Raw genomic sequence first — 21246 nt, forward strand, 5'->3', positions numbered from 1 at the left:
ACATAAAGCTGCCAAACCAAGAGTCAGAATTCTTCCTTTTATTTCTTCTCCCTAGCCAAACTTTTCCCCGAAAATTCATTTTGCCTTTATAGATGTGGAAAATAGAAGTGGATCTCCTGATGGCTTTGAGTGTAGGATTGATGATGTCCTTGAAGCTCAAATCCAATTCTCTGTTGTCACTTCCTTGTTTTTAGGAGTTCCAAGGACTGTGAGGAAGCTGAGAGAAGAGAGAGAGCCCCGCTCTCCCTCAAATCCAACCCTTTGCAGCCCCTGGAATGTGAGGCGCAGCGTCTCCCTTGTGTCAGGCCACTGTGCCTCATGCCAGCCCGGTGTGCCCAGTTGTTTTGTCCTCACTCTCACTCTCACTCTCACTGCTATCATTCCAGAACACCGCCCCAGATTAAATAGAAAAGGTACATTAACATTTCTGTATCATTTCCACTTACAGGCAAAAACCCAAACACAACTGTACAACCAGCAATAAAGCCCATTTCCCTTCTAGATTTCGTTTTAAAAGGTAAATGCTTGTAAAACCACTGGGTTTTTTCTGCAAGCATACCTCAGTGCAAAGTATCTGCTTCAGTTAGCAGAACTCCAGTACCCAAATCTGCTGAGGGCCTTGCTATATAAGCACCTGTATTGATGTGAGCTGACTCACTCATGTACCTTTATCAATATCAACAGGCCATTACCAAACTTGTGCCTGAAGCTGTTTGCAAAACCACATGTGCATTTCTATATACATATATAAAAATGTATATTGCAATGGAAACTTTCCAAATCCAAACCCCTCTGTACCTCGAACGAATGATGGCTCCTGCAAAGCATCACTTAGTAATCTCGCCGGTCTGCAGATGAGTGCCACGGTGATAGGTGTCACCACAGAACAGCATCGGATACTCGTTATCCCACGAGCTCTCGTCATTTCTTCGTATACAAGGCACTCTGTAGGGAGCACCTGAATGGCTGCATCTTGCCCATTTGCTGGGGGAATCCGTGCAAGAGCGAATAAGACTAGGCTGTTTAACCCTCTAGTTGCAATTCAATTTAATCTTGTCATAGTTTATACAGGTAGAGACAAATATATGTCTATATAGAAAAACTCTTTCAGAAGGGAAGTTTTTCCTAACATCTACTTTAAGCCTCTCCTGGCACAACTCGAGCCCATTCCCTCTCTTCCCATCCTGTGGTACTTTGCAGAGGAGGCCAACACCCACCCTGCTACAACCTCCTTTCAGGCAGTTGTAGAAAGCCACAAGGTCTCCCCTCAGCCTTCCCTTCTGCAGGCTAAGTCCTTCCAGTTCCCTCAGCCTATCCTCATACCTTTCACCAGCTTCAGGGTCCTCCTCTGGACACACTCCAGCACCTGGACATCCTTCTTGTATTGAGGGGCCCAGAACTGAACACAGTATTCGAGGTGCTGCCTCACCGGTGCTGAGCACAGGGGGATGATACCTCCCCTGCTCCTGCTGGCCACACCTTTTCTAATACAAGCCAGGATGCTGTTGGCCTTATTGGCCACCTGGGCACATTGCTGGCTCGTGTTCGTGCTGCCAACCAGCACCCCCGGGCCCTTCTCTGCCAGGCGGCTTTCAAGCCAAAGATCTCTCAAACAGTCTCAGGACTGGGAGGAGAAGTTACCCTTTTGTCTCATTCTACCTAGAAGAACGACTAACTCCATTACCTTGTGATGAAATAGTACTGGAAAAATGAACTGAATCAAATTATTTTATCGAGTGTCAGGAAAAATATTTTCTAAATATGCAGTGTTTAACTCAAATGCTGCCTTTAAAGCACTGACAACTATAAAGAAACATTTCTATAACGTTTCATAGAGCATAGTCCTCTTTGTTGTCAAGTATAAATTCAAAGCGATTTTACCTTTTTATAATGAGGTTGACTAAGAACAGAGGAAGGACGGAATCACACTTTCTTCTCCTTTGGTCCCGTCAAAATCATGCCTTCTCTGTCTACATGCACTAGGTTGGGATACATCCCAGCCACTAAGGCAGCTTTAACTACAGCCCAGTTTTCAGAGTTAGTATTAACATCTCTGATATCGGCTCCTCCTCTGGCTCTAACAAAACCTGAAGAAAGAGGGCAAACATGTGCCATATCTGCTTTTATTGAAGATCTACTTTCCTGCTTCTCAAAAGGAATCATACAATAAAAAAAAAGTCCATTTTTCACCACTGCCAACTGTAGCAGGATCAAGAAGAAATTATGATGCTGAAAATCCTTCCTGATAAGGGGCTTTACACAAAAGTAGAAGAGAATTAGTTTTTAAAACACAGAGGCGTTTCCCATGGAAATAATTTATTAGAACATACAAATCCAAGGAAACAGATCTCACACTGAAAGCCTGGGGGATGTGGAATAATAAGGGCGCTCTTATTTCTATTATCTGCTTCCTGGCTACACCTCCTCACTCCAACATCTGCACCAGGCGCCGCATGAATGTGCACTGGTCTATTGCAAATCATGGAAGGAAAATGACACCGGCAAATGCTACTCTTTGTACAGTTTGGATGATACCCTCCTACTAGGTACACGCTTGACTCCAAAACTATGTTAGATCTTCTTCCAAGCTATCTACCTGAGGCTCTAAGCTGGCCAAGGAACTGTGTTCTCATTCCTATGATTCCCATTGTGGCTTGAGACAGGAAGTTCTTCTCGCAAAAGGCTCGCTCCCAGCGGTCCCTGTGTGCCTTCTGCCACGCCTGGAAAGAATATTTGTTTTACATTTGCCTACTAATTTGATTAGCTAAAATTTAAGAGTGCACTTTTTTAGTACGTCAATAAAATCAAGGCAAAAACCATTCTGCAAGAAAGGAAATGTCCCAAACCAGGCTTGGTTTTTTCTGGTTAAATATTAGATTCTCATCACCCATTCCCTAAGTTAGCGCAATGAGGGCTATGTTGAATTATTATGAGACCATTACATTAAGATCAATATTTTCAGTTATCAGTGTAGTAGGATATGAAGTGGCACCTTGTTGGAACATGCAGGACTCAACCAGGTTTGAAAAAACAAAGAATCTGACAAAAAGTGTTCACTCACAGATTTACGAGTCAAACCTACAGGAAAGCCACTAGGCAAAAATAAAGTTTCTGCTCCAGCAACTCGTCTATCATTCCACACCCAACCTGACTGGTACATCATTTACTTTGATTTGCGATTTACTGTGATTAGGAGTCTTTCCAAAGGTGAAACAATACCTGGAAAGCCCTCAGAAGTGCCATGTGGTCACTAAACGTTCCTGCAGCAAAACGTTTTTGAGAGGCCAGCGTAGGTAGGACGAAAGGGTCTCGATAAGCAAGAGTGCAAGCAATGGTAAAAAACGGGATCCAGGCACCTCAGAACAACAGCACACAACACCATTTTACCAAGATGTGGCTCTACTGGTAGTTCAGTGAGATGATAACCAAGTTCAGTGAGATCTTCCCATGGGTCCATGGCATCCATTGACTATATAAAACAAAAAAAAAAAAAAAAAAAAAAAAGGGAGGAAAGGGGTGGGAAAGTTGACAGAATTCATTTACAAAAAAAAATCCAGAAAGGATGTGAATACTGGGCTTGACTTGTTCCCAAACACTAAGAAAGCGAGTTACAGCCTTAGCAGTTTGAGATGAAATTTTTAAGCAGTCTCTTCCCTTAAAAAAACCCCACACATTCCCACACAAAATGAAAACAGACTCAAAGCGTCCTTTAGCAGCTAAACAGTCTCAGTACAAAGAAAACTCAGTAAGATATGTTGCTACACCACAAATACAGAGTCAAACACTATTCCCATCTAAATCTGTTCCTCTGCTGACCTTAAGCATTTGCACTGCGTTTCTCACAGTTAAAGCCGGCGGAGGATTGGGAGCTTTCATAAGGAAGTCAACAACTGGACAATTGTGTGCAAACAAAGCTCCTGCAAGTTAAAAAACAAACAAATAAAAAATCAAGCTAAACACTTTTTGGTGTCACTAGTTCAGTTTGATGAGAATTTGTTAAAAGTGCATGTGCACCTGCAGTGGCAATCTTAGAAGTTCTGGAGTCTGAAATTCCAGCATATTCGGAAATCGGAGACTGCTGAAGAGACAAAAACAGATTCCAGGCTGACAGCACCCAGCCCTTGAAAAGAAAATATGGAAGTTTTTTGAAAATTAGAATTTCTTTTCAAAAAACTAAACACATTAAGCCAACAACACATACACACAAACTTAGAACAGAAACGCAGAAGCAGGTCTAAGGAAAAGGTCACTTTGTTGTAAAGGTTAAGTCTCACACATGAGGTGAGACTTTTACAGTACACAGATTACTTCTGATAGAATGAAAATCTCTTATTGATATTTAATCCCAACACTTAAAGATCTGAATAAACAAAAATAAGGCCTAAAAATAAAGTGATGGGGTTTTTTTTTGCTATCCTAAGATCAAGCCAAATCTCAGCTGTCCTTTGCTGTAAGGAACAGAAGTCGCACACTTCCTTGCTTCCTCTTCTGCAGAGAATTAGCATCGGCCATTGTGCCACACAGTATTGGACCGGTCTAGTAATGTTACCCAGTATGGCTGCTACTGCGCTGGTTAACTTATCTTTCACATGCAAGACAGCAGATATCTGCAACATGAAATCCACGATGAAGCGTTTATTACCTGCCTTTTCCTAGACAGCACTGGCTTTTGAAATCCACACCGTTTTTAACATGGTAACACAACTTCGTGCATCAAAAGCCTTCTATAAAAGCAAAGCAAGGAACATAAAACCCAAACCGAATAGTGTACAGGAAACAACAGTTACTAATTATTTAGAAAATCAACAGAATTTCTCGAAAAAGAAATAAGCACAAGCAGCATCTGTTGTAAAGTACTTCATTTCAAGTGAATTCATACTACCTCCATCACAGCTTACTTGTGCTACCTATTTTCCTAAATTAAGTTTTCTAGGCAATAGTTAATCAGAAGTCAATAAAAGACATGGATTGTGTTAAGTGGTATCACAAACTAAGCAAAAATATGCTATCACATTGAATAAAGTTCTCTTTGTCTCACTTGGAACTCACATCCTTATATTCCCACGTTTGATACAAAATTGCAACAAAAGCTGTCTTACAATGAGAACTTCAGAAACCAGGTATGCATATCTCATTTGAAATCCCGTTCTATCTTCTAGGTCATATTCTAGATCTTAAACTGCCTTATGTTATCTCACTTGACTTGAACAAATTCAACACATCAAAAAGAATGCTCAATTAGCACTTCATTGATTAGACTTCAGCCAGATACAATAGTCGGACAAAGGAAACTCCCAGCGTTCTCCAATTCTCAGAAGATGGCAGTCTAAACTCACGGAACTATTTCAAAAATCAAACAGAAATGCTACCTTAAAAAAAAAAAAAAAAAAAAAAGAGGTGGATCTATAACTATATCAACGTGCCATAGCTTTTACAGGGCTTTTGAACAGCCAGCTATTACCACTAAGTGTCATAAAACTAATGGATGTCAAAGCTCTCGTTGAGTTTTGTTGCTTGACACGCACTAGCTCAGCCTACTTAACAAACAGGTCTCCAAAATTTACCTATTACATATTTTAAATCGACACCAAGAAGTTTACTTCCCAAAGAAAGTTTAAAACAATCATACCTCTTCCACCTTGCCCAAGTCAATAACAAATACAACATCATTGATTGTTATGCTGCTTACCGCAATATTCGTAGAAAGAATCCGCAATTAAAGAAAAGAAACCAAACACTCTTGTAACTATAAAAGCAAAGACAAAATCGGTCAAGACAAAATCTGATGAAGTCCCCTGGTACATGCTAATTTGCAGATGCCAGAAGATGGACTTGGAAGCATCCTCTTCTGTTCCAAGGTCTGCATACTGGAATGAAGCATGAAAACTTGGTATCTAATGCAAGACAAAGAGCACCTTTTTAAGCATCTTTAGAAGAAACACTGAAGGCTCAAGACAACCACAGAAACAAGAGGCTTCACCTGTGAGCATTAGCAGCAAATCTCTTGTCATCAAAAAGAATACGGTCTCTCAGGCTAACTACCTCATCACAGCCAGGAGGAAATATTAAAATTGCTCCTAAAAAAGAAGTTAAGTTTGCACAGTTAAATAGAAAATTCCCTTCAAATCTATTACAGTACTGCATATACTAGCACTCGGAAGATTTAACCTAATAAGTATTACTGAAAAAAGAGCACAATTCCTCAGAAGCCGAATCCACAGTAATTTATTTGGAATATGTGTATATACCCACCAGCACCACAACTGTGACAGACGTTATAAAGAAATGCATAATCAGGTCCAGATCTACTTTTTCACCATCAAAACTGTGATGATAAGCTGTCAATAGTCCTCTGTCCTCTGCACTAAGATCACCGTCACTTGTCTGGACCAGGGAACTTTCATCCGTATTGCCAGATTCCACCAAAGCACTAAAACACACAAATCCACAAGCCAGAGACAAGATTGTTTGCTTCACATTTGCACTCAGCTGTCAACTCAAATTCAGATGAAGACCAACCAGACTACTCCTCCTGAAGTTGGAAGTGCAGTGCAATAGCCTCTCCACAACACAATTACTGTTCCCCAATTGAAGTATTAACCCAGCAAAGCATGCAATTTCCAATTTTCAGCATTAACTCTAATTTTGTTATACTTTCTTGAAACACAACTACAAGCAAATGTATCAGAACTCAAAGAACAGACACCATTTCTTTATCTGCTAAAGGAAAAAAAAATAGAATAAAGGTATTTTCCAAAAACTTCCATACCATAACAGTTCAGCAGGTACGACATTAACAGAAACCTCACTAAGAAGAATCATAATAATGTCGGTCTCTACTAAACTGTAGGTAAACTACGATAACCAAGTGATAAAAAATAAATTCTTGGATGACCTACTGACAGGTTATTCACATAATAATATGAGAATAATATATATTGTTATTCACATAACAATATATTGTTGATACACGATACTTATATTAAAGAAACTTAAAGAAAAGAGATAAACATAAACATAAACATAAACATAAAGTTTCTTTAATATAATTATCGTGTATCAACAATAGACAGATAAAAATGCACACTAGATCTCTTTCCAAAATAAGTATCTGAAATTAAAATGGTACTACGTATGGAATTTGCAAATTTATTTAACTTACTTAATCACAACCTGCCCAGCTATATGTAATGATAATAGTAATGTCCATATCAAGGTGATAAACGCTCATAATGTAAAAGAAATCATACTGCACTAGAACCATAATCATCCTACGCGCAAAAAATACGTGATACTGAATACAAACTATGTTTTTTAAAAAATAATTATGTTTTCAAAATATTCCTCTTCTCAAATAAATCTTGCTATTTAGGCCAGATGTTAAAGCATAAAAAGCTAAAACCTGTTCTGATGAAAAGAAGACAAAAGGTACACTTCCCTGCACCGTGTCACACAACCACTCCTGCAAAGTAGTTCTAGCTCACTCGTAGGGCTCCAACAGGTCAACAACCTCGGTCTGTCCAAAGTGTTTTGCCCAGTTCAAAGCCATCCTGAAAGAGCTGCAGAAAAATCTTTCATGTCTCGCTTCAAAAGGCAAACAGGAATGGCACGTTACACGAGGAGACAACTGACACCACACTTCTCTATGAATTTCTGCATGATCTTTCATCAGCACTGTTACTGCTGGAACGGCAGCTTCCTCTTCTGAAGTGCAGAAACAGGTGTGACAGCAATAGAATTTTGAGATAATTGCAATTCTTTGCCAAGAAAGAATCCAGTTTTACAAAGAAGTACAGGCAAGCCTAGAGAAGGAAATGGAGACAAAGAACATGCCATTCCTTCAAAACCCACACACCAACGTGCAGAGATAAACCATGCCTTTTTGCAGTACCCTTACTAGCTCCTTTAAATCATCCCGAGAAGACACGCCCCAAATGTTCTTCCTTTCCTAACTGACAGACCTGTAGAGGCCCTTCTTGTTAGTCTTCACTTCCCTTGCCAAGCCCAGCTCCAGCTGCGCCTTGGCCTTCCTGACCCCATCCCTACACAAGCCGGCAGCGTCCCTATGCTCTCCCAGTATCTACAGATAGAACACTTGGAAGATCTTTGCACCTGGAACACACTATTTCTAAATTCTGTATAGGCTACTCTCTTAAAATAAGAACCACAAAACTTTTGAGGTCTAATTCAATCAACCCAGTGAGAAAGATGCCAGTTTTTCTTCCAGCCAGTGTGTTTAATCAGACACACCGAAATCAAGAGCATCTGTCCCATACTAGACGCTGCTTAATTAAGAATTCAATTTAGATTTAACAGGAAGCAGTGTGATAACTGGAAGCTAGAAATTGTTTTGAACTGTAAAACCCTATTCGTGCTTAAAGTAGTCTGATAAGTGAGCAAATCAGCTTAGATGTTACAGAAATTTCTTTCTCACTTGTATACGGACAAATACATCTTTCAGTTTATCTGTTTGTTTTTACCAGCCATTGGATGATCTCCAGTGGATATTTGCTCCCATACTGATCAGTTGCTCTACTTGACTCAAAAAGCCTCTCCCTGAAGCAATCATTAGCGCAGTGGCGCTGGTTTCACTGTGCCTATAATCAACTGAGAAGTACAAGAAAAGAGAAAAACAGTGAAAAAATACAACTTGCGTTATCTTCTCATCTAGATGTATATATCACTTCCAAAACAAAGCCCAAATAGAATTTGTTTACTCACTTCATCCCACCAGTCAGTTCATGTGAATTTAACACTATTTTAGAAATGTCTTCTGACACCCGTCAATACTTTCAAACAAGTACAACACATAACTGCAAAACTTACCAATTCTGCTAACCCTATTCATTTTGTCAATAGGCTTCAGAACTCAAAGGTAACAACATCTGAAACTGGAGATGAAGTAGCCGCAGAAATTCAAATCATTTTGCAGTTATTTTCTCGTGTGCAATAAGATGAGAAACTTACCACTGACATTTTCAGTGAGGATGAGATGGAACACCTGAGCAAAGGCATCAACATCTTTATACAACCAGATGTCAGAAAGACAAGAATTAATTTCTTTTATTAACCATGGTTCAAGGCAACTCACATCTTTTTCAGCCTGAAGAGAAAATAAAGTACTGAAAGATTAACCTCCTCAAAGGGTTGTCTTTGCTCTTGTATATTAGGCACAAAGAATTCAAACAGTGTTTGAAGTAACAACCAGAAATGCAGCATTCAGGTGTCACTTCAAGCATTTATGGTATCACATGCAAGTACGTTAAACAATGCCAGCCTAGCCATTTGGTCTAAGCAAAAGCTATGCACGACCATCACGACAGGAAAGCGCACTTCAGCCAGAGGAGTTCATGCTATGAACAAATAATTTAAAAATTGTCATTTAAAATATGTTAATGTCCTTCCAGGAACTCTACGGGAGTAATATCTTTAGAAACCAGTTTCAAATAGGTAGTAATAACATTACACCAAATGTAGATTTAATCATCTTTTCCAACTAAAGGAGAAACTTACCAGATGATTAAACACAGTGTCACCACCATCATCCAAGAGATTATCCTCTTCATCTGCTCTTGGGACAGATCTTTGTCTCCAAGATCCCAGTTCGCTCTTATTTTCTTGAGCAGAACACCAGTCACTCACAGCACTCTGCTGCTTTTCTTCTAGGATGCATAAAGTATTTCCAAAAAGAGTTTTACAGTTGTCTTAATTATCCATTGCTTCCAGTTACAAAAATCAGCCTTACCAATGCAAAGTTTTAACTATTCCAGTTCTTTTATTTAATCTAGAATGCCGTTACCAGCCTACAGAAATTCCACAATTACGGGCATCTTAAGTGCACCACTGTAAACACCTGCTATAAGAGCAAGGTGAAAAAATGTCATTTAGGTGCTTAACCCCCCAGGCTCTCCAGTATTTCAACACACTGCATTCAAATGAGCTTCCCAACTAAGTGTCTCCCAAGCACTTCTCAGTCCAGATCTTTCTCCAGAAGTGAAATACCACAAAAGAAGTGATATAGTTCCTGGACGTAACAACTACGTTCTGTATAAAAGCAGAATAAACAGTAAAAGACAGCAGTGCCTCAACTCAACTTTTCTGTCCACAGTGATCAGAACTGAGCAACGCAATCAACGTACACTTAGGCTTGTATATTAGAGCTTCAGATACTGGTTATTGTTGGTTTGGCTGGCTTTTTTAAATACACTCTATGATCGTTAGTTACCATTGCCAGGAAAACTTCTCAAATAATAGATCCCCTTCATCCCATAAAAAAAGAACAATATTCAGTTCAAACACATTAAGACTTCGGGGCTCCCCCTCTACTCCTCTCTCGTAAGACCCCATCTGGAGTGCTGTGTCCAGCTCTGGAATCCCCAGCGTAAGGACAACATGGAACTGTCTGAATGAGTCCAGAGGAGGGCCACCAAGATCATCAGAGGGCTGGAGCGCCTCTGCTATGAGGGCAGGATGAGAGAGTTAGGGTTGTTCAGCCTGGAGATGAGAATGCTCCAGGGAGACCTTGCATCAGCCTTCCAGTACCTGAGGGGGGTCTACAAGACAGCTGGGGAGGGACTTTTTACAAGGGCCTGGACTGATAAGGACATGGGGGAATGGCTTGAAATTGGAAGGGGAAAGATTTAGATTAGACATGAGGAAGAAATCCTCCATGACGAGGGGGGTGAGACGCTGGCACAGGCTGCCCAGGGAAGTTGTGGATGCCATCTCCCTCAAAGCGTTCAAGGCCAGGTTGGATGTGGCCTTGAGTGGCCTGGTCCGGTGGGAGGTGTCCCTGCCCATGGCAGGGGGGTTGGGACCTGGATGGGCTTTAAGGTCCCTCACAACCCAACCCAAACCATTCTATTATTCTATGGTATTGAATACATCTATGTCTGAAGAATGCAGTGAAAATGTTACTCATAGGAATCATTTCTGTACAAAATGTACAAAACCCTGCCCTCTTTAACGGCTGCGCTTCGATTGCCATGCAAAAGTCAGCACACAGTGTCTCTACTTCTATCATTTTCATGTGGGCAAAACCCCCAACAATATGCAATTCTACTCAATAATGATTATGACAAACACGTCCTTTCTCAACTGAAAGCAAAAATACAACCATAAAAAGAAAGTGAAAACAATTTTTTAAGGTTACCTAATCTATTTCAATAATGTAAACACTGAGAGCTAAAAGATACCTGCTGCCATCTAATCACGTCTCATTTCATATTCTGACTTTGGAACTTTAACAGAGAATCATCCTATTTAGCTGCTCAATCTCTCAGTCAATGAGACTCATTGCCAACCCAAACAAGTCCACCAACCTTGCTGCTTCTCTTCTCGGTACTTTAGCATCTCTTTGTTTATACATCCAGTGCTTCGTAAAATATCCTCCAAAAACATTTCTTGAACTTCAGAAGGTCTTCCTCGTACTGAAAGTAAAAATAGTTCCTAAAACATTAGACATTCCCAAGCTTCATTTGGAGTCTGAATTTTAAAAAAGCGTTTCTGTAGATACAAAAAGTGAATTAAACTTTCTTAGAGCCTGATTTAAAGAATTAATACCTTTCCTTGAAAAGTCTTGTACAAGTATCTCCAGCAGAGCTCATTTTGTTGAAGACTATCGGGCCACAAAGCAAAACACATTTCAAAAGGGGAATGTCAGCTGGGTACCTCGTTTCCCATTAAGCTCCTCAATTCTATCAACTGTTATACCAAGAGATGCTCAGAAGAGTGACGGTTATTAATTGCAATTTTATCAAAATGAGAAAAAGAAAACAGCCATTTTTGTTTAGGTTTACAGAAAAGAGTTAACTATGTAAGACTGACACCTGGGTTAAAAATTCTAATAGCAATTAATACAGCTTTAGTGCCAGATCTCAGAAGCAGACTGTCACCTTCGTATTAAAACACCTTCTTTCACGACAAGTAGACGATGAGAAAAACTTCTCTCCAAATTGGGCTCCTTTTTACCGAGTACGGCCTGACAAATGAGACAATCCAATGGTCCTTATTTCCTAACAATCTACCCTGACCTCTGTTTCAACATGACTGTTTCCTAGACCCTACTTATGGACACTAAAGGATTCTTCCTCACAGGAAGCATTAAAATCTCCAGATATTAATTTCTCGTACCTTAGCAGACATTTGCCCTATCTTAGTTTAAATCACTCAGGGCTTTTCTCTTCCTCAGAAATAACAAGCTACAGCTCACGTACTTGTAGAAGCAGTTACAAAGTCTTCCAGCACTGATCACAAACTGTGCCACAGGAACGCATAACTACAAAATGCTGGTTTCTGCGCTAAGGACTTTGTCAGCTCTATTACTGAAGGAGGATCGAAGCTTTCTCATGACACTAACAGACAAAGTTTGGAAACCATCTTCTTATACTTCCTAAAATCTCAGAACTGGAAAAAGCAAAGGTTTTTTAGCAATTGGAACTCGTCTGCAAAGACTAAAGGAAGTGATAGCAGCACGGCCACTCAGGCAAACCAGAGGAAAAAAGTTGTCGGGATTTCCTGAATAAGCATACTGATCTAAATGAGCGGGAAGCCGCAAGAAGAGGAAGGTGGAAACTCACAAAATAATTAGAACTGAGGTTCCCCCTGAGCAAAGAAACCTTTCGAAAACACTGAAATAGCGTAATTTCCAGATTCCTGCTTCCAACAAATTGCAAGCCTTCTTTTACTAGACATAAATTCAGAACTCAGAACTAGAAAGAAACATTTCTATCCACAATAAAATAGCTTTCTTTCTCAGGAACGTTCCAAAAATTAAAGTGATGATTTGTAGAGAAGATTCTCAGGAAAGTGATCCTACCTGGGTCCTGGGACCGTCGAGCCTCTTAAAAAAAAGGTTGACATGCAGACAGGCTACTTGATTGTTTTGAAAATACAGGATTCCTCTTGAAACGCTTCTGAGAATACGTTACACTTAGACATCATTGCTGAGAAAGGAAGAGCACAGCAAGGTGCCACAGGAGGCCCTGTGCAAAACTTGCAAGCCAAGAGGGTGAAGAGAAGAGAAAGAAAACAAAAAAAAATCTCCCACACATCTGTTTTACCTCTACTAAAGATGAGCCAAATGAAATAATAACAGCAGCAATGATAGCTTTTCCTTGCATTTGAATGTAATCTAACTGCAGGTTACTGAGTCTAAACGCAAATTAACATAAATTGCCATGTTTTTTTTCTCAGTGTTTACCTAGATTATCAACTAATTTCTTGAAAAGAAAGAATTGCATGATTAAAATGTGAAAACCCAATTTGCCTAAGACTGTACTTCTGAAGCGACCGGCTGCAGTTACCTGGGTTCTATCCACTAACCAGCAGCAATCTCTGAGAGACCTGAAGAACTGGAACTCCCAGGAATGAATTAAGGTCGATCAGACTCTGGCAGATAGATCCTAGGGTCTACACCACCATGTAGACCAGCACTTTAAGAACCTTTTCCTGTTTCCTGAATTGATCAGAGCTTGGGCCGGTACACCCCTGCACTTATGGAACTCCCTGTGATAAGAGCTCTCCCATCTATGCAAACAAATAAAAGGCCCACAAAAAATTAACAAACCAAGGGCAAGCATCGCTGCAACTCTCAGCATATTTGCCGTGTTCCATTACCTAGAACAGTTTGCTCTGGTTCAATAAAATCTATAAATGCTACGGCAGGTATACCCAGAGTTAAGATTTTACACAAATACTTACTGCGCACGATTGGGCAACTTCCGAAATAGCTAACAAAGAGATTTGCATCCAGAGCAGCACTAGAAATAATTAGTTTTAAATTAGTCTGATCCTGCAACACATCTCTCAGTTTTATTAGCAAGAAGTCATTGAACCTGTCCCTCTTGTGTACTTTGTCCTGTACCAAACGGCGGGGACACAATGGGAACGGGACAAACAACAGCTAAACATCACAAACTTAATACTGGAACCTTCTACAAATATGAACTCTTTAAAAGACTGAAAGATACGATTTGCTGGAACACTAAAGACACAGAAATGTGTCAGTTTAATTTAAGACAGGACTTCTTTTAAACTATTCAAAAGTAACAAATATTTCAAAAAGTTTATATCAAGAAGTTCTATGAAGACTGCTCTGTTAAGATGCCAGCCACACACAGCTTGATTTCAGAGGTTAAAGTGAACTCCTGAAACTTTTCTAATGCTTACATTTCAATTTCATTTTCAAGATAATGACATAAACTGCCAGTCCTACAACTATTTGAACAAACTCTCACTTCACAACTGATGAACATTTAAAGAAATGTATGATAACGCATAACGAAAAAAATTAGATTGCTTAGATCCGTTAAGTCACACACAAAGCTTATCCCCAGCTAAGGCACATGACTGATTAGAGTAATTGCTTTTGTTGGTGTGCTTTGTTCTGGTTTTTGTATTATGGACTGATGAAGCAGGGACGCAAATATTTCAAAAATACCACAGTTTTAGGCTGAAGTCGTCAAGAATGTATAAATTATTCTCACAGTTTTTCTCATTTTGATAAACAGGCAGGCACATAAAATTATCACAAACATTTCTGTCCTCAGCCACGGAGAGCTCAATCTTGCAACAAACATTCTGGTTCCACTGACATCAAATTCCACAATAGGACTAGTCACATCATCAGAAACGAATGCTTAAACAATTTGCTGAAAATTAGACCAGTCATTATCTTGAAAACATCTGGGCCAACAAAAGGACTGCAAACCTTTATTGCTAAAACAAGTACATGATGATCCAAAGAATTCCCACGTGCTTCTCTTGAACCATATCCACAGAAGCCTCTCTAGGGCTCTTCTGCTTTCTGACAGAGGAAGTTCCGAGAAATTTAGATCTCTCTCCTCACCAACTGCGTAATGATTCCAAAATTAATTATTGATATAAACCTAAAACAAGATAATGTTACAAGCAAAAAAGCAAAAAACCCGAACTCGGCCCGATAATAAGGACTCAGTAAGTCCTTAACAGTAATTCAGATTCTAACCAAATAAAAACACTGCACATGCTCAGCAAATTAATAAAGACAACTAAGACCTTATCTTCCAATTAATAAGTAATACGCATTGCTCCACCTCACATGAAATACAGCAAGATTCTTACCACGATAATATGTGTCACTACTGACAGAGCGCTGTCTCCTGCCATTAGCGTGCGAAGCAGGATGCCATTAGTGCAAAACATTAACAGTGTCTTTGGAGAAACCCTATAGAACAATTCATGAAGAGACTTCAGTCCTTCACACCATTGAAATGCATGCTAGCTTTCCAATACTTAATGAAAATTAAATCATTAACAGCTGCTCACCAGAAATGGAATTGGATTCTAGCTCTCCCAAGGAGACAGAAGCATCCTATTTGTTTGTAAACAATGCCTGTTCCCAGAGGGTTCCTAAGGAATCTTAGTGCTCATGCACCAAACCTTCAGGCAATGGATTAATTAACAAATTAATAAATAAATAAATAAACAATCAAGCTGAACAGAACCTTGAGAATCACTCCATTTTGTTTACTTTACTGGAAAATTCAGCATGGACGGCTTTGGAAAAAAACAGGTGCCAATTCTTCCGCACTACGCTTCCATATCATTTCCTATTTGCCTACACCTGACTGAAGCCCAAAGAAATCAGCTGATCCTTTTCAAATGCTTTATTTTTTCCTCTTCAAGAACTTCAAAATCTATTTACTATCTAGTTACTATTCTAGTACCGGTGGCAGAGTTAGCTTGGCAAGTAAAAGGAGTGACTGCCACACTCCTCGCCACTGTCACTTTTAGGGACTCTCGCTCTACAGCATCCCTTAAGGCTGTTGCTCTGCCTACCCATCTTCAAAGCTGGCAGAACTTTCGGATCTAAACATGTTAAAAGTAGGGATTAAAAAAAGAGGGGAAAGCGTAGGCTTGATCTGAAAGCAAGACAAGGAATTCCACTCACACACTCCCAATCAGACGAAGAGAAAGGACCTGCAATTCACTTACCTAAGACAATTTACCATCTGAAACTGAAAAATACAGGAGGAAAACTGTCTTTTTCACTCTTAAATATCCCATTACCCAAGCAATAACATGCTCTTACCTATACTGTACACACAAAGCTTGTACTAGGCTGTATCCCAAATAAATGGTAGCTTATATGTACATAAGACTAAAGACAGCAACACGAGATCAACTGGCTATAAGAAATATCATAAGTACCTTCTTTCTAATCGGACCCGATAACCGACTGGCTGGCCAATCTTTTCTCCTCTTTCTGCTGCCACTCTCTCAGCCACAGCAACGGCTGCCAAACGTCTCGTCTGAGTGCAAAATATATGACAACGAGTCCCATTTTTGTAACAGTCATCCAGAAGGAACTGAGGGATCTGTAAAGAGAAGTGGTTTCAAGTTCCTTGTCAGTTTCCTAAAGTCATGGCTTTTTTATCAGGAAACAACTTAACTGCATCTCAATACTACAGAGGTTGCAAGACAACACATAATAAGATTATCCTTGCAAATGTGCTTAAAAGAGTAGAAAGGCAGCAATCATAAATCTCTGATTTTAAGTTTCATCTGTTTCAAAAAAAATAATTTAAGCTTCTCCCTCCTGCTTCAGAGAATGCGATAAAAAATATTTTAGGTAACCTTCCATTTTATCACAAAAATATTCCACTACAGAACTAGCTTTAGAAGGCTATTTTCCCTTCCAAGTTTTACATTACTGTACTGAAAAACTAGTATCGATCACAAAATTGCACAGAAATATTTATGCTCTTACTAAGTATCTGCTGGCTTAATAGTTCAAAAGCGAGAAAGGGAATCAGAGGCTTTCGACACAAGGCTTTCAACTGCAAACGAAAACAAAAACTCTAAAAGCAGCAGAAAGAAATCCCTTATTACACATGTATTGAAAAAAATGGCATTAGTGTTTTATAAATACTGTTATAGTTTTATGCCATTAAAGAAACATACTTGTGTAGTTTTTCCGGATCCAGTTTCTCCTACAATCAAAGCAACCATATTATCCTTTATTAGTTTAACAATTTCATCCTGTTTTTCAAAAACTGGTAGCAATTGCCTGAAGGAATCAAACTCTGATTCCCCTCTTCTCACTGACACCTGGGAGATCCCACTGCTGAGTCGCTCACGTGTCTTGTTCACTCCTGTGTTTTCTGTGAAGAGAAGTTAACACTTTACTTGCACAGAGGCAGAAGCAAGTCACTAAACTATGGCTTAAAAATCACACCTGAAAATGAACACTCCTGACTTTGTATGCATCCCTAGAGATGTGACGAGCGACAAACCCTTCACACATTTACAAGCCATGTTCACAGTAGCACAGCCTGTTACAATGCTTGAAATAAATATTATTCAAAGGAGTTCTTACTTTCCTAGATACTTTGAACAAAAACAAACTATGCTGGTGGATTGCTCAGTGTCAAAAAAGGCCACACAGAGCAAAAAGAAATAGATAACAAATGCGAAAAAATCCTGCCTGGCATACTTTCTTGGCCTTTGTATCATAGTCACACCTTCACACCTCTACAGCTTGCCTAGAAATAGTCACTGTATAGTTAAACTTCTAAGTTATTCCAAACTAACAATGTTGTCTCCTGAGAAAAGATAACTTTGCCGTGGTTCAGATGCCTTCTTTCACGTGCTCCCTGGTCTTTTATGACCTCCCTTCAGCCGGTCTTACACAGCCTAACACTCTAGTCCCTAAGATTTAGCTGAAATCATGCAAATTGAATCACGCTGCATCTAGACCCCTGGACCCACAGAGCACACAGTTTACACATTAGAAACCAATCCAGCACTAGCTAAAAACCTTGTACGTCTTCAGAGAAGAGTACTTCAAATTTGGTATTGTAAATGCTATTCTGCAATCCCTTAATAAATATTTCCCAGAAGAATGAAAAGCTTGCGTAACGTGACTGCCTAAGTTCCTCACGACACCAGTTTTAAACAACCCTATTATTACCAACAAAAAAGTCAACAAAAGTAATGGGTATGTTTTGGGGGCAAGTGTCAGCTGGGTTGGGGATTGGTTTATTCTTTAAGCCGTGTCAATCACCAGTCCGTATCAGAGGACACACTGAACATACCAGATTCAACAGCACATGCATTTCCTCGCTCTGTCTTTGGCCGAAATTCTGTTTGTTCTTTCTTTGTGACAGGAAATCTCTGAATTAAACTCCAAATTGTATGTTTTGTCCTAGAAGCCAAGCAACAAGTAATTTCTGCATGTGTCACTTCTGATCTATACTTCTTCTCTACAGCCAGGTATCGATGTGCTCCTTTTCTGGGAGGGAAAAAAACCAAAAAGTATTTTAGGAATAATTAACCTATTTATATCTATGTAATGATCTGGCGGTCAGATTATATTCAAATAAAATGTCATAATAATTATTAACATCAAAATTATACTCTATCTAGAAATTCAACGACAAGAATCAATCACGATCAGGCTTTTAGAGACTGATCACTTGATCAGTCCAGAAACACTGCGGAAATCTGGGGAGACTAAAGAGGAGTGGAACACTCAGATTTATTTCAAAAGAAAACTTGCGTTTCTTAAATGAGCAACACACTAGTACAGCGAAGGAAAAAAGATACAGTGCACGTCTTCAGAGGTGAGTATTTTACTTTCCTCAGTTGTTCAAATTTCAGTTCAAGTATTCTCTCACCAAATAGCGCATGGAAAACAAAGCAGATCTTGGTGAGAGGTTCTGGATTGACCCATGAAATCCACCTAATATTACAAGGGCAAGCCACTTCCAACTAACCACGCACAAAGACACTTATTTTTATCTGAAACTTTTCTCTCTAGCACCATCCCCTGCAACAGGGCACGATATGTGGGGAACACACATCATTTTAAGTCATGAAATTCCAGAAAAAATATAATAAAAAAATAAAATTCAGCCTCTAACTCACCCTTTGTTTTTAGATATGAGTCCGAGAGACCGACAGAGCCAGTGAACAAACACTCTTTCTGTACTCGTGAAAGAGGAAGGAAATTCCATTTCTAGAAAGGCAATGAAAGAAAAACACAGAACCACATAAGGCACGGTATTCTTAGAAAGACAGAATCATTGAGGTTGGAAAATCAGTGCTGAGATCATCAAGTCAAATTGTCAGCCCAGCACATTGTGTCAGAAGGGACCTTAAAGCTCATTCAGTCACAAGCCTGCTTCCACCAGGTCAGGCTGCCCAAAGCCTCACCCAGCCTGGCCTGGAACACCTCCAGGGAGGGGGCAGACGCAGCTTCCCTGGGCAACCTCTTCCAGTGCCTCACCTCTTTCATCGTCCAGAAATTCCTCCTCATGTCTAGTCTACACCTGCCCCTCTCCAGTTTATAACCCTTGCCCCTCACCCTATCACTACAAGCCTTTGTAAACAGTCCCTCCTCGGAGCCTTCTCTTCTCCAGGCTGAACAAGCCAACTCTCTCAGCCACCCCTGTGCCCTGAACCGCGTCCTCACGGGCCACATCTGCAACTTCTCTGAACACCCACTGGAAGGAGCCTCCCCAGCTTCCCGGGCAGCCCGTTGCACTCTTTCCTAAGGCAAGTCTCCCCAGCTCTCTGCTCTCACCCCCTCGGTGCATCCCAGGCCGTTCCACTCCCACTTGTCCCTCGGGAGAACAGACCTGCTTCCCATCTCCATCACCTCTTTCCAGGCCCTTCAGCAGCGCTCAGCCTCCTCCAGGCTCAACAGCCCTAGCTCCCTAAGCTGAGAGGAAGCGTCAATCTCCTGGAGCGTAGGGAGGCTCTGCAGAGGCATCTGAACAGGCCGGACCCACAGGCTGAAACAAACGGCATGAGGCTGAACAAGGCCAAATGCCGCGCCCTGCCTTTGGGGCACAACAACCCTATGCAGTGCTAGAGACTAGGGGAAGAGTGGCTAGAAAGCTGCCTGGAGAAGGACCTGGGGGTGTTGGTTGACAGCTGACTGAACATGAGCCAGCAGTGTGCCCAGGTGGCCAAGGTGGCCAATGGCATCTTGGCTTGTGTCAGAAACGTCGCGGCCAGCAGGTCCAGGGAGGTGATTCTGCCCCTGGACTCGGCACTGGGGAGACCGCACCCTGAATCCTGTGCTCAGTTCTGGGCCCCTCGCTACAAGAAGGATGTTGAGGCTCTGGAGCATGTCCAGAGAAGAGCAACAAAGCTGGGGAAGGGGCTAAGAACAAGTCTTACGAGGAGCAGCTGAGGGAACTGGGGTTGTTTAGCCTGGAGAAGAGGAGGCTGAGGGAAGACCTGATTGCTCTCTGCAACTACCTGAAAGGACGTTGTAGAGAGCAGGGAGCTGGCCTCTTCTCCCAGGTGACAGGGGACAGGACTAGGTGGAATGGCCTCAAGCTGTGCCCGGGAAGGCTCAGACTGGAGAGCAGGACAAAATTTTTCACAGACAGGGTCATGGGGCCCTGGCAGAGGCTGCCCAGAGAATCCCCATCCCTGGAGGTGTTTAAGGGACGGGTAGATGAAGTGCTCAGGGACCTCCTGGTTTAGCGGCAGATCGGAAGGGTTGGACTGGATGATCCAAGAGGTCTTTTTCAAGCTGGTAATTGTACGATGCCATCAGCTGCTCCCAACACAAGCTCCTCCGCCTTTCGGCCCTTCCCCTCCTGCCTTTCTTGGGGCACCAAGGGCAGAAGGGAGCCGCCCCCTCCCCCTGTGCCCCCAGCCCCGCACCTTCCTCCTCCCTGCAGAGGAAGCGATCCAGGGCGAGGTACACCATGATGTTCACCTCCTCATTGACACGGTCCCATTGTTTTCTAATGACCCTCCCTTTTACACCATGTACATTGATTTTGCCCTAAAACCCTCCTAGGCCCTAGTTTCTTCACTTCTCGTGCTGTATTCCTACTTCAGATCCAGGATCTAGGGGAGCGTGCTTTCTCATGGTGTCTCGTAATTTGTCAAAAAATTCTGAGGGTGTTTCTTTTGGACCTTGTCTCACTGTGTGTAACGCTGACCACTTTAATTGATTTTGCGATGGCCCTTTCCATTCCTTTAACTATCCAATCCTGATATGCTGTTAACGAGGCTTTATGCATGTTTCTGTTAGAATCCCACCCTGGATCTCGTAAAGGGAAATGTTGCTTGACCTCTTCTGGGTCTTTTATTTGATCACTTGCCAAACTTTGAGCTGTTCTTATTACCAGTTGTTTTTCTGTGTTGGTCATATGGTCTAATAGCAGCTGAATATCATTCCAGTCAGGGTTGTGTGGTTTTATTATAAACTGGAAATGTCTCGTCACCCCAATACGGTCG

The 21246-nt window shown here is 41.0% G+C and overlaps 1 protein-coding gene across 1 annotated transcript; it reads right to left on the reverse strand.

Annotated features, from left to right (window-relative positions):
• Positions 1 to 156: 156 nt before the first annotated feature.
• LOC104057484 (3'-5' RNA helicase YTHDC2-like) lies at positions 157 to 20728 on the reverse strand. Its single transcript, XM_054054821.1, is given in 27 exon segments — positions 157 to 206; positions 799 to 995; positions 1883 to 2087; positions 2597 to 2720; positions 3220 to 3339; positions 3341 to 3469; positions 3817 to 3902; positions 3905 to 3917; positions 4015 to 4125; positions 4647 to 4724; positions 5630 to 5711; positions 5808 to 5894; positions 5981 to 6077; positions 6253 to 6285; positions 6288 to 6430; positions 7485 to 7550; positions 8481 to 8607; positions 8968 to 9103; positions 9514 to 9662; positions 11322 to 11429; positions 13702 to 13858; positions 15103 to 15205; positions 16192 to 16358; positions 16945 to 17144; positions 18078 to 18274; positions 18910 to 19000; positions 20665 to 20728. Coding segments are annotated over 27 exon segments (3102 nt in total). The 5' UTR covers positions 20711 to 20728.
• Positions 20729 to 21246: the final 518 nt, after the last annotated feature.

This window comes from Cuculus canorus, chromosome Z (assembly GCF_017976375.1).
Source record: "Cuculus canorus isolate bCucCan1 chromosome Z, bCucCan1.pri, whole genome shotgun sequence".
Lineage (NCBI taxonomy): Eukaryota > Metazoa > Chordata > Aves > Cuculiformes > Cuculidae > Cuculus > Cuculus canorus.